Raw genomic sequence first — 13,758 nt, 5'->3', positions numbered from 1 at the left:
GAATAGAGATTGAAGTGGATCTGCAAGGCCATTATGTCATCTGGCTGAAGTACACCAGCACAAAAACCTTTGAATAATGTTGAAGGAGCGAAATCGGATGATAGCTTACCTGGACATTTGGGTCAGTAGAGGGTTTCTTTAATAGGGGGTAGGACCGTTGCAGATTTGAAGGAGACAGGGAAGCGTACAGCAGAGAAAGAGAGGTTAATGGCAGGTGATTGTGGCTAAGTCTTTGCCCATTTGGGGACCAAAGGGGTCATTAAGAACAATAGTAGCATAGCATCTGTTGGCCTGAGAAGCATGGGTGCTAATTTGATAGGAGAGGTAGGGCAGAAGTTGTCGAGAGTAGAATAGGTAGGAGCAGAGGTGGTGGACAAACTGAGGGTTGGTGAGGGAGAGAGCGAGTAGGACTGGGATAGGACTAGGAATTGTAGAGAATTTAAAGAAGAAGTAGTGAGCAATGTCATCAGCAGAAAGGGAGGTGGTGGTGGATATTTGCTGGAGAGTTGCAAGCAAAGCTTGGAGGGTAGATGAAAGTTTGCAGCAGTGATTGCGCAGGGAGATGAGGTTTGTGAAGTAGGAGGATATGGCAGGGTCGAATGCAGAGGTGATGGCACCGTATGTTAGAGGACAACACCGTTTGTTTATCAACACATTCCATGCGGTGGAAGCAAGGAAAGCTGCAGATATTGGGAGGAAGAGGAAGGAGGTAAAGTGCAAGGGTACTATAGGGTGCCAATCAAGAAGGCCCAGACTGTGTGCAGACCACTTATACGCCCTTATATGTACTCAAGTACATTATGAGGATTGGTGGCAATGTCCTAACAGGCATGTTCCCGACTTCCAGTTTATCGACTGCATTCTAATAAGTTTCCCCCACCATTATTTTCGCAACTTGCCCCGTTTGCAGAGCTTCCCACTTTTTCTCAGCATGATATTCTCCCTCCCTCCACTATTCTCATCATCTGTCCCTGCCTCTCCCTGTTTTTATGTTGGGTCATGTTCTTTTATGTTTGTAAATTCCATTGTTGGCAACGCGAGCCCGAAATTGCCATGTGATAACATTATCTTGTTAAAACCAATGCCAGGGATAAGGAGCAGAAGCCCCTTCCTGGTTACATCTGCCAAGTGTGCTCACCGTCTGGGTCTTTCACTCTGTAGTCAAGGCAGCTCTGTTCTCCACATCAAGTAATGTAATCTGCCCATTAACTTAATAATTCATTCCTTCGAAGTGCACGCATGTGTAGTTGTTTATAGCCTTTCTAAGGGATCCGAACAAATAAATATTCCATTTGTAATATATATCATTTTATGTAACACAGATGTGCCCCATTAAATAATCAAAAGGGAATCAAAGTGCCGAAGCCATTAAGTTCCAAGACTGTCAGAAGAACCATTTTTCAGGCCCGTGGAAAGTGCATGGGGAATGTAAACTGGCCTGCCACGCGTGGTCATTAGTGCATGGCAGCTCTGTCTCCTTCAGTTTCAAGCCATTTCTCTCTGCAAATCTCTTATGCTCCTAAAGAGCTCTTCTCTCTTGGCTAAGTGGCTTAAAACTGCCAGAGTAAATTGCTGCACTTCTGCATCGTTTGCTGCTGGGTCAAGTGCAGTTGATGTGCGCGCGCGTGTGTGTGTGTATGTAGCTGGTCAAGAGCGTAGTGTTTGTTTCTGTGAGTGTGTATATGTGTGTAGAGCGTCAAGTGGATAGTGTACATGTGAGTCTAGAGTCGAGTGCATCGTGTGAGCATATATGTGTTTATACGTATGTGGAGAGCTAACTGTGTGCGTGTGGAAAGTCAATTGTGTGTATGTGTGTATGTGGTGAGTGGAGAGAGAAAGGGTTTGTGTTTGTGTGTGCGTGGAGTCAGAAACATAGATTGTGTGTTTGTCCATGAATGTGTAGATTGTCAAGTGCATAGTGTGTGTCTGTGAGTCTCTTTGTGTGTGTTGAGTCATGTGCATAATGTGTGCATGCTTGTGTGTTTATGTGTTTGGAGATCTGTGTTTATGAGTAGAGACATGCACAAAGAGTGTATATGTGTTTGAATGTGTGTGTGTATACATGTAGAATCAAGAAACTAGTTTGTGTATTTGTCCATGTATGTGTAGAGGATAAAGCGCATAGTGTGTGTCTGTGTGTGTGTAGAGTCAAGTGCATAATGTGTGCATGCTTGTGTGAGTATGTGTGTGGAGAGCCATGTTTGTGAGAAGAGACATGCACAAAGAGTGCATATGTTTGTGAGTGTGTATTCATGTAGAGTCAAGGTCCTAGTGTGTGTATTTGTCCATGTATGTGTAGAGTGTCAAGTGCATAATGTGCGTCTCTGAGTATGTTTGTGCACAGTCAAGAGCATTGTGTGTGCATGTGTGTTTGTGTCTGAATGTATGTGGAGAGCCACGTGTGTGTGTGTGTGTGTGTGTGTGGAGTCATGTGCATAGTTTGTGTGCGTGTGTGTGTTTCTTTCTTTGTGAGGATTTACATTGATTTTTTAAAACATATGCCATGTGAAGGCTTGTGTGTGTGGGGGGGGTGTATGTGTGTGTGTGTGTATGTGAGGGAGAGAGAGAGAGAGAGAGAGAGAGAGATAGATAGAGAAAGAAAGAGAGAGAGACAAAGACAGACGCAGAGGGACAGAAAGGGGAAACGCATTAAGGGAAATAACTTTTTATTAAACTATTTTGAATGATTAAACCAATCCGTATGTCCCAAAGTTGCCTGTAGGAAGTAGTGCTAAAGGAACTAACATAATGGGCCTCATTACACGGAAGGCGGTGATCCAGGGTGCTATTAGCACCCTGGACCATGCCGGTAAATTACCGGCACCGCCTTGGCGGAAAGGGGATTTACCGCCCCATTCCAAGGTTGGAGGGGTGGTAAATCCCCCTTCCGCCATTGCCCTTCCCCATTCCCATTTCTGCCCCATAGGGCTCTATGGGAATGGGGAAGGCGCTAATTACGGCACCGCAATTTTGCGGTGCCGTAATTAGCTCCGAGGTCCCTTAGCGGGTTGGTTTTTAACGCCTGCAAAAAGCAGGCGTTAAAGCACCAACCCGCTAAGGGACCTCGTAGTACGGCGGTAAGGGTTAACGGTGACCGTTGCCATTAACGGTGACCGTTAACCCTTACCGCCGTCCGTGTAATGAGGCCCAATGTGTGTTAAATCCTCAGTTAGATATGTATTTATGTTGATGTTTGTAAAGCACTGCATGGCGCTCTGTAGCCACTTGACAGTGTTCACTTAAAGTGTTAGACGACTCCCTGGAGTCTTTTGAGTGACACGCCGGATCGCAGTAGACAGTAACAAGATGGTCCACCAGAACAATAGTCCATTTGCTTCCAGTATGGTGCGAAAACACAGGAAGCTGCTTTGTGGTATGGATGCACGCATTTAAGCCACATGGAGGCGCTTCTGTTGAAAGCTACCCCCAGATCGCGTTTTGCCCGTCTTGCAGGTAGCGATAGTCTGTACTCTTTGGTCATTTTACAATGAGCAGCGTTCAAAGTGCAGAAGCAATGCATAATGATTTTAAAACCTTCATTCTTCACTCCTGCTGACTCGTGTGCCTGGCCAAGGCATAGGACGGCACAAAGTGGAGTTCTGCTGTGCTTTCCTCTGGTCATTACCAGTGTGCCGGTCCGGTAAACATGCCAGAAACAATGCTTGTAATACCATCGCCAGCATTTTTACCAGACCAGCACATTTCAAGTTTAACAGTGGGGGCCACTGATCTGCTGGTGGGCCTGACCTGCTGGTAGATCAAGCCCCTGCAGGCAAAGAAATGCCGTAATTACCGGCAAAGGTAATACAGGTAATACCGGTGACAGTAATTGAGTCAGTCCCATTTGATGGAATCCTACGGGACTCCATGGGAATGGGAACTTATTGGCACTCCACTTCCCGTGACATCCCGCTAATACCGGGATATCAGGCGGCTGAGATGGTAAGTGCAGTATGCTGGTATATACCAGTGGGATACCAGCAAACTCATATTGAGGGCTATTGTTTTACAGCTGAATGACATTTTCAGGCAGGCATAAAACAAATGGATTCTTAAGAAATCCACTTAAGATTAGCACCTGCTAATGAGCAGGTGGATTCGATAAGAATCCATTACTAAACGCTGCAAGCAAAGTGTGATCTGCCGGCAGTGTCAACTTTTTTACAAAGCCAACAGTGAAACTGAAGACTAAAGGCAATGTTGCCTGTTCTTTTCTCTTCGGTTTGTACTATGCTTTGTAATTTTTTAAAATGACATGCAGAGGGACCACCAGCTTAGAAGTGCTTGCCTTGATGGTCTCCTTCATGAAACTAGCAGGAACAGGAATTCAGCTCTATTCACATATTCTTTAAAAAGTAAATAACCCCAACATCTAACCCATCAGTTGCAATTTCATGCCCACTTAGGATCTGGCATGCAAGGGAACACCAGCATGAGCACTTGCATGTTATTTACACCACTGCATGCAATTTTCAACTTTTGTAAGACGGAGTGCAAAAGTGAGAGTAATACCAGGCAAATTTGCCTTTACTCCTCAGTTCTACTCCCTACTTGCAAGGTGTAAATATTGCCTTCAAATCTATTACTGTCCTACTAGTGGTGAATCAACCCTGCGCTGACCCAAATGTCTTGCGGAACTAGTGTCCTGTTTCCCTCCCTCCCCATTATTGAAAGATCCTGAAATGAGTGGTCTTCACAGGGTTCAACATTTACATTTAGGATAATGGCCAGGGAGATCCAGTCCCATCTCGCTTCTGTAGTAAACACTCCACTAAGACTGCCCTCATGCATGTGTCCAACTTTCTCTCTAACGCTCACCACTGTAAACTCTCTTCTATAGTCAGTCCTTTGGAACTTTCTGATGCTTTCGGCACTGTCAACCACTCTCTCTCCTCACTCTCCAGGACGTTGGGATTTGCAAATCCGACTTTGCCTAGATCGCCGCCTACCTGGAAGGTCCATTCTTTAAAATCTCTCAGAACTCGGAGACCTCTGACCCCACCCCTTTCCCTGTGGGCATCCCCAAAGGATCAGTCCTGGGACCTCTGCTCTTCACCCTGTATACCTCTGTCCTCCAAAGACTTTTCTTCTCCTTTGGATTCCACTATCACCTTTTTGCTAATGACACTTGCATATTGTTTTTCTCCTTTATCTCCTTCACCCCAGCCATCTTCAAACTGATTACCATATTTCTCACTGTAATTCATCACTGGATAGCTCTCCCCTTCCTCATGCTGAACTCTTCAACATGAAAGTCATCTTTCTCCCAGCTTCCAATACCATCTCTACTCTCCCCTCTCCTATCTATTTGCCCCCTGACCTTCCTGCCCCCTTGCCCATGGCGTACAGCCATGAATTCAAACATAGAGACCTCTGGCTGCAACAACTCATCAAATTCACTGCCTCTGCATTAACTTTCCCGACATTCCAAAAATTCATCTATTTCCAACTCTAATCTCCACCTTCGTGCTTAAAACACCTGCCCACTTCTACGACAACATGCTGGTTGCCTCTCCATGCACAACCATTCCCGTTTCAAGTTCCTCCGCCAAGGCTTCAAAGCTATCAATGGCCTTGTTGCTCAGTAGCAGTCTGATAGTAGGAAAGAGTAATGTGAATCTGTGATGTGCGTTCCTCCTCTATCTTGGAATTTTGCACGGTTTTAAGCTTGGATGTGATTTTCATGCAGGTGCGAAGCTAAAGGATTCCCATGGTACATGGCTTGCATTTTCACCTGGTAAAAGACAAGAAAGATTTCATAGGAATTAATTTTAAAACGCTGCCTGCAAAATGTAATTTGCTGACAGCATTTTATTTCTCACAAAGCCAGAGTAAAAGTGAAGAGTAAAGGCAATTTCCCCTTCATGTACTTTTCATGATTACAATCATTTGCAGGATTGCAATCTTTTGTGAGTGTTGAAAATTGCATGCAGGGGATAGGAAACACTTAAATCCAAGCTTTGATGGTCCTCTGCATTCAATTATCATATACTTTAATATGACCCCCAAACTCTTCTCATTTTTGTACTATTGTATAGACACCCTTCCGGGCAATGCGTCCACCATCTGTAAAAGTGTTACTAATTTCTGTTCGACCATCATGAAAATCAAATGCTAATGTAAAATGTAGAGGACATGCACGCATTTTGGTAAGCGAGAGGCAGACACGTATAACCCCTCCCACCTCCCACTCCGCCTGCAAAACCTTTAAAAATCTAACACTGCAGTATAGCAATGTATAAACGTGTTTGGGCCTTGCTTTTCAACTGGCTTTGCCATTCTGTCAGATTGATAATGACCCCTTAAATATACATACATATACGGTTTACCTCGATATGATTCCTACTTTGCTCAATTTCTTATTAATATATTATTATCCTGTGTGACTAGGCATGTCCATCCCATGCACTGCTATGCTTTCCAACGTGTTTCCATGTGGTTGAATATTCTATGCACCTGCTCAAGGTCTGCATGCTGTTTTTGATAAGTCATTCCTTTGGCCGTGGCATAGTGTGTAACCGCATAAGTATTTTACAGTTATCCATATCCTGAAGCAGTATCATACTCTTAGCTAATGTAAGTTGTTCTTCCCAAAAGTGCTCTCATCATTATATATAATATGGCGTTAGTAACCCGTTCCACCATCTATATACTGGTGGGTAATAGCCCGGCAGCCCAAGTTAAAGGCCCGAACAAAGCAAGGAAGTTTAACGAGGGCATCGGGACATTACCCCCCGGCATAGCAAGTGGAACGGGTTACTAATGCCATTAGCACCCTGGGTTGCCAAAGAGGTATCCCAGGGTGCTGATAGCAGGGTCTTTCTATGAATTAACAAGATGCCTCATGACGACCCGTTCATTCATGACAAAAACTGTTCCAAGATGGCCCCCACGGAGATGGAAGGTGTGGTTCCTTATGGGGCCCCTCTTCCCTTTCTGTTGCAGCCAGCAAAGGTAGAGGGCTAGAAGCAGCAGATTCGGCGGGTGGCGCCACAATCAGGTAATTTAGGCCTGGGAGGGGGGGTTTTGTATATATAAAAAAAGGGAACAGAGGGTGGGGAGAAGATGGCGGGCCAGGGCGGGGGAGGCATGGAATGCAGGCTGAGATCAGCGGTTTCAACCTGCAAATCAAGGGACCGGATTGGCATCACCAGCTGCCCTGGTGCTATTTGCACTTTGCCATGTATTTTATTTCTGTATTGTACGTGATGTGGACACTGGCGTCATTTGGCAGTAACTCGCACTTCAATTGAAAACCAAATTTTGCCGCCTGCAACCGCTGTGCTCTGCTTGCTACCCCATGACATTTTGGCATTGTGATCTGTTCAAAATATGCATACGTTTACCTTTCAGGCTTTCATAGCTTGGTTTTGTGCAGTGTATCAAGCATTGTTTATTAACACGTGTGCTAATATATCACGTGTGCTAATATATCTATAACCATTATCGTTCACAGGGGCTACTCATTATGTGGCCCTGCATTTGCTATAGACTACAATCCCAATGGTCCTTCATCACTGAATACACTGGTTATGGATGATGGGAGTTGAAGTCCAAAATATCATGAGACATAATGAGTAGCCATTCAGAAAATCAACCTCTGATATCTCCTGGGTTTGTTTACACTTCTGGGGCTCCGTCCTGGTTCAGATTAAATCTTCAGGCATAGCCAATGCTCTTGGCAGTAGCGTTGTCGTTTAATGTTCAAGACTACCTTTAGTCAGCCTCTTTCATCAGTCCACAGGCTAAATAGAAACATTTTCCGCAAATTATACATGCATGAAATGCATGTTAAATAACGCTTCCTGATATTGTTAATAAATGTTAAATAAAAAAATAAGTTTATTATAAATGCATTAAGTATATAAAAGATTACTCTTAAAAAAATCTTAATTGAAAAAACGTATAACATAAAAACTTTATGCAGCTTTAAAAACTGCTTTACGATTTTCAGAGAGTGTTCCTTAATAAGCGTACAAACAATGCAAACATTGATGTTGACAAAACATCTGTGATGTCACTTCCTGTGATATCATTGAAAGGTGAAAGGTCACGCTATATCTATTTCACTGCTTCTGCGATTCACGTGAATGTTGGCTACTGGATGAATATGCCATTACTTGATTACATTACTTAAATATCATTTAAATGTAATTTGGTGTCACCGGGTTGCAGCTGGGCTTTCATGCCTTAGCAATCAAGTCACCAACAGCATGTGTCTAGTTCTCCTATATTCTAGTAAACGCTGGTTATTTTTTATTTTTTTTACTTTTAGGTACCTGGTGGGTGAAATCAAGAAACGGGAAGGGTTCCAGCTTCTCTTGGAGGTGAGTGATCCAATTCCAACAGGGCACAAAAGTAACCGTGGCTGGATTCTCCAGGACAAATCCTAAGGAATGGTCCATTGTATGTCGAAAATGAATGCATTCCTGATTAAATATAAATGGTGATGTGGTGCCTATAAATAGGTTCACGTCATCACCACGTAGATAGCTATAGTGGATTGCGAATTTTGTGATCCATGCATCTGTCCAGTTCATCAACACTCTCTCAGGGCACCCACCTGCTTTGCGCAACAACTCCCTTTCTTATAGACTATTGTGATCTACTGAGTGCAAAGCTCCCCAAGTTGACACACTAGCTTGGAAACAAAATGCAGCCAGAAGCAATTTACAATGGAGTGGTGTTTGTAAACTCAATGTGTCCTACCCGTAGTAGGACACGCAGTCTATTCAAATATATTAATGGTAAAAAGTAAGAGACGCCTGAGGGATCCACACCGTTTGGCTCTCCAGGTGTTTTGGACTACAGCTCCAATCAGCCTTTCCCAACATAATCAATGATAAGGGATCAAAGGAGCCAGAGTCCAAACACATCTAGAGAGCCACAGGTTGCAGACCCATGCAGACCAAATGCCACTGGAACGCCTACAAATATAGGAGTGCACAAAATGTTTCGAATAAACATGAAATATTGCAGAATCCTTCTGGAATTCCGCTCCATATACTGGGATGTAAGTCTAGGCATTGTGCTTTTCTTTATCTGGCAGATGTTGGCAGATAGAGTTGAAGGTGGTGTAAAGCAGTTGAAGGGTTTGGACCATCGATTAGCCTAAAAGCATGGCTTTCCAGGCCAATCAGAGTACACTGTACGCCATGTTGCCCTGATTGCTGAAATACACCCGCGCAGCTTCATTCGCCAATCAAAGATATTTGGAGTGGAATCAGTTCTGTATTCACCACCAGAGAGCTGAGGCAGGCGGAATTCGCACCATTTCATATTTGTTCTAGGAGTGCAGTACGACAGGTGTGTGCGCCTCCCACCCCAACGAGGACCCTTGTTTTTGTCATCTCTTTTCACCCTTTCATGCTAATCTGCTGTTTAGGTTCAAGATTCCCCAAAATGTAACGTTTCTTCATGTGCGTCTCAAGTTTGGCAAAATATAAACATAGACAGCATTTATCATCAAGAGGCTCATCTATTTGTAAACAACTTTAAAGTCTCCATGCTCTCATGCCTGTATCATCATGTTCCTGCAGAAGCAAGAGACATAGAGACACTGGCGCTTTGGCCTGGCCATACAGCTATCATTAATGGAAATTCTAATCAGGAAAATGATTTATGTCTGGGAAAGTGTATGCCAACAGAGCTGCCAAGTGCCAAAGTGTCATCAGTGCACGCTGTGACTTAGTATCTATCAAATCAGGACTGTGTAAAGTTATTCCTGATGACATGGGAACCAATGAAAACTCTAGCCTATTGATTGGAGTAACTTATGCGTCTTTACTCAATATGGGACCATTTCGTGTAATCTCTCGGCGATCAACAATCAAACGGGATAAACATTTACAGGCCAATAGCCACTCATTTAAAGAAGACCAGATCTCGAAAGACCAGCCGCAAACTCAGCTGTACATCAAGTACTTTTCCATAAGCATTTCGTTACCTAGCACCATGGTGTGTTTTTATGGGACAGTCATAGCTCTCAACTCACACGCTTCTGGCGGGTGTCACCCGCCTTGTAAAGAGCTGACTCACCCACCAAGCCTCGGGCACGCCCATTCATGTCAATGGGCTCTCACCCGCCAAAAACAAAATCGGGTGTGTTCACCCGCCTTTGTGACAGAAATGGTTGAGAGCTATGTGACAGTGCTACAACCTGGAGTCAAAATGTGAAGGCTGCCAGCTTCCATCCAAAGAGGCAAGGTGCATAACAGATGCGCGCCTCATGCCCTGCGTGTTGTCTGTATGTGCAGATGGAATAAAGAAAGTTCCGGAACATGGTGCCTTGAAAATAATCAGGCTGTTCCCACAAAACACCTCCACTTTGGCTGACAGATGTCAAGCACGTTTTGGTGGGAGGCTATCTTTTTGCAACTGGACAGTTGTTAGATTGTTAAGAAAAGCCAAATGATCTTAACATGTACACATTACTTTGATCACACAGCTTTTCATGTTATGTTATGTTATGTTATGTTATGTTATGTTATGTTAACAGATACTTATAGAGTACACTATCACCCGAGGTTATCCCGGCACTACACTTTGGGAGACTACACAAAAAACAGAAAGCAGATAAACTTTCCTGACTATTGAGGATAAAAGAACTTTTTGAGATGTTTCCGAAACACATAGAGATGTGGTCAGACTGCCTTGGACCTTAACATGTCGGTCTTAATTCCATTGCAGTGTTCCTGATGAGACATGCCTGCTGCCTGTATCAATGCTAGCCTGAGGGATAACTTAGAAGAGGTCGGAGACAGAAGGTTATGTGCGCAGGATGATTTTGATATTTGATGTTTAACTCTGTATGAGATTGTATGGTATTTTATTTACAAACAAAATAGATTGATTGATTGATTGATTGATTGATGATGTGGTATAAGTTCACAAGTTCGGACGCCAATTGAAATTGAGTGCCATGCACTGTGATTAGTGTGTAAGAAGAGGCTCTGGGCTTAATGGCCCACCGGAGGAATACCTCGGTGTAAGGCACCGCAAGAGATGGACCCAAGGTGCATCAGCAGAGATAAGATCCATTTGGGAACTAATCCCCACATTCTGCTGAAAGCAGATACTTGAAGTCAAATATGTTCAAATGTAGCAAGCAGAGTTCAAAGTGGACTTGGACAGAAGGGTACAACATTCCTTTACTTTTCAGGGGAAACCACCATCGTACCCTTACATTGTGTGCCCTGGAGCACCGTTCCAGGACGGCAGGGAAGGACACCTTTGTTTTTTTTTCACTTCTCCCCTACTGAGGATTCGAACATGGGCCCTGCTGGTAATACCCCAATGTCACAAAAGCAAAAGAGAAGAGGTGATGGCTGGAAGGTATGGAATTATTTGGAACTTCTGGCATTGCTCAGGGCACCGCTTCAATTAGTTCTTCACCTGCCAATCATTACAGAAAGTGAAGAGAGCATATGCAATTCTGACTTGCTACCCTCACAAAGGGGCAGTCCATGGTGCTCTGCTTGGTCACATCCCTTCTGCTCAAGACCACAAGCATCCCCAGACATGTTTCGGCCTCATCGGGCATCATTAGAGAGGTGTAGCACGAGTCTCATCATCTTGCACTACCTCACAGGCACTGGAGTGTTTTTGTTTATTTCTGGAGACTGCGCAGGACATAACGCCCATTGTGGATACGCCACAAAGCTCTGCTCGGCAGTGGTCTGTGTTTGTTGTCTGCAATTAAGCATGGATCGCTGCAGACACAGTCTCTATACAGGTAAAGCGTAGGGGGTTGACATGGTTGATTGGGAAGGGAAGGCTGCTTAAAGCTGCATAGTGTGGGGACAATGACAAAAAATGGTGGTCATTTAAACAGATTTTCTGTCCTGGTGTTTGCTTCAGTCTTGATATTACTGTTGTAAAACACAGCGTTATGGGGTGGAGTGGTGGAAAGGAAGGACCCAGATATAGGGTTTGAATTGGCGTGAGGGGTTGAGCTTGAGGTCAGTGATATGATATAATAGGTTATTTATAACATGCTTAATACCCAGAGGTTTCTAAGCGTGCACCCGGGGATCGAACCTGTGTTGCTCCGTTTCGTCTTGCTTCGAGCATGTTGCCCCTGAGCTATCCTCCCGAGACCACATGGGGTCAATAGGGTTGATCAGGAGGAATATAGTTCCACTACTTTTTTTACACTTCAAACCCCAGGGGCATGGCACACAGCGCTGAGTCTGGTGGTTGCTACTCTATGGTTTTTAGACTGCGATTGTTGTAAAATCGTAGCCATTAAACTGTTGGACCCCAGCATTATAAACAAACATAGTTAAAAGACTTCATTCACTACCATGGACAGAAGTCTTTTTACTATGTGTATTGATTCTGGTCTTGTGTCTGAAAATTCACGCTTGTACACATTGTGGGATCTTTTGAAATGCTGCATATCGTAGTGGTGACTTGCCAGAATGTTTTGGGACAGGAGTTTCACCATCTCAAGATGCTTTTGAGGTCACCGTAATGACTGAAATAGAAACTTTATATATTGTAGTTACATTTGAAAGTCCAAAGATGTGTCATAGGTATTGCTTGCACACAGCACATTACTAAAAGACGTAGTAAAAACATGTATTATCCTGTGTGTGCCAATGTAGATGCTCGGGTGCTGAGTTGCTTCTCCTCACAGCATGCATTCTTGAAAGAAGCCAGCCTGCGCATGATACAGCATCCACTGCCTGATCCTAAAATGCTTGCTATCGGGTCTCAAGTCCTAAAAGTAGCGGTGGGACTGTGGCGTACGCAATGGGAAGTGATGTCACAGGAAGGGAACATATCCTAAAGTGAAATAGACACATTACTTTCCATGTGTCTTTCCCAACTGAAGAAAGTGCCCAGAACAAATAAAGTGCACAGGACAAATAAGCATTTGCCAAGAGAACAGATTGCCCTATAACTTCACTGGCTAAGTATTAAAGGTGCACACCTTTTATGTCTAAGAATCTGTGACACAACATGTCCTGTATAGCAGAATATCAGTATGAAACATTTCACAGTGTCATAATAAACCAGTCGATTGGTCTTGTGGTTAGGCGTCTGGCCTCCCAGCTGCACAACCTGGTTCAAATAAAGGCCATGGCACTGCTTAAGTGAGGGTATTTTTTTTCTATTTTTATCTACTTGAAAACACACATGGGGGAAGGCATCCGCCCTCTGAAAAAAGTGAGCAATGCCCGTCCTCCTGCATAGTCCCTCGACTTGTGCCCTGCCTGCTGGTCTAGACACACAATGGTGCAGCCAAACAACCTCCACTGTCTAATGCTTTGGAGGTGTACAGCGTGGTTGTTAATGGTAAGCATGTGTGCCCACTTGGAAAAGAAAGACTTTTCATTTTTAAAGTTTTCTTTGCCGATTAGCCATTGAATAATTTTAAATTTGAGATTATAGTGTTAAGATGGCCTGGGAAAACCCCAGTTGAAGCTGAAATAGGAGGCTGGGCAATAATGGAAATAGTCAAAGTGAAAGGCAAAACTTGCTTTATTAACAATGCAATTCAAATCAGGGACAGCATACAAGCAATGGAGTCACAGCTCTCTTAGGTTATAAAACAACAGTGTATGAATCAAATATATGACATAATGCTATGATCTTGGTTACATAAACCTACAGGTGAAGGGATCGGTAAAGGGAATTAACTATGTATATATTATGTAGGGGTTAGTCTTCAAATTCTACGTTACCTATCTGATGGCTCCACCTGGGCAACTGGCAGGACATAAACAAATGAGCCAAACATGGGTAGGGGGA

The 13,758-nt window shown here is 43.8% G+C and overlaps 1 protein-coding gene across 1 annotated transcript in view; it reads left to right on the top strand.

Moving 5' to 3' along the window:
- GADL1 (glutamate decarboxylase like 1) overlaps positions 1-13,758 on the top strand; it is a 689,547-nt gene that overhangs the window by 531,656 nt on the left and 144,133 nt on the right. The window contains exon 13 of the mRNA XM_069648800.1: positions 8,276-8,327. Coding sequence (XP_069504901.1) covers positions 8,276-8,327 — 52 coding nt within the window. The remainder of the gene's footprint in view (positions 1-8,275; positions 8,328-13,758) is intronic.

Source organism: Ambystoma mexicanum, chromosome 2q, assembly GCF_040938575.1.
Source record: "Ambystoma mexicanum isolate Mex_15411 chromosome 2q, UKY_AmexF1_1, whole genome shotgun sequence".
Classification (NCBI taxonomy): Eukaryota; Metazoa; Chordata; class Amphibia; order Caudata; family Ambystomatidae; genus Ambystoma; species Ambystoma mexicanum.
The sequence above is the reverse complement of the archived record's forward strand: the minus strand, read 5'-3'. Positions and strand labels throughout refer to the sequence as shown.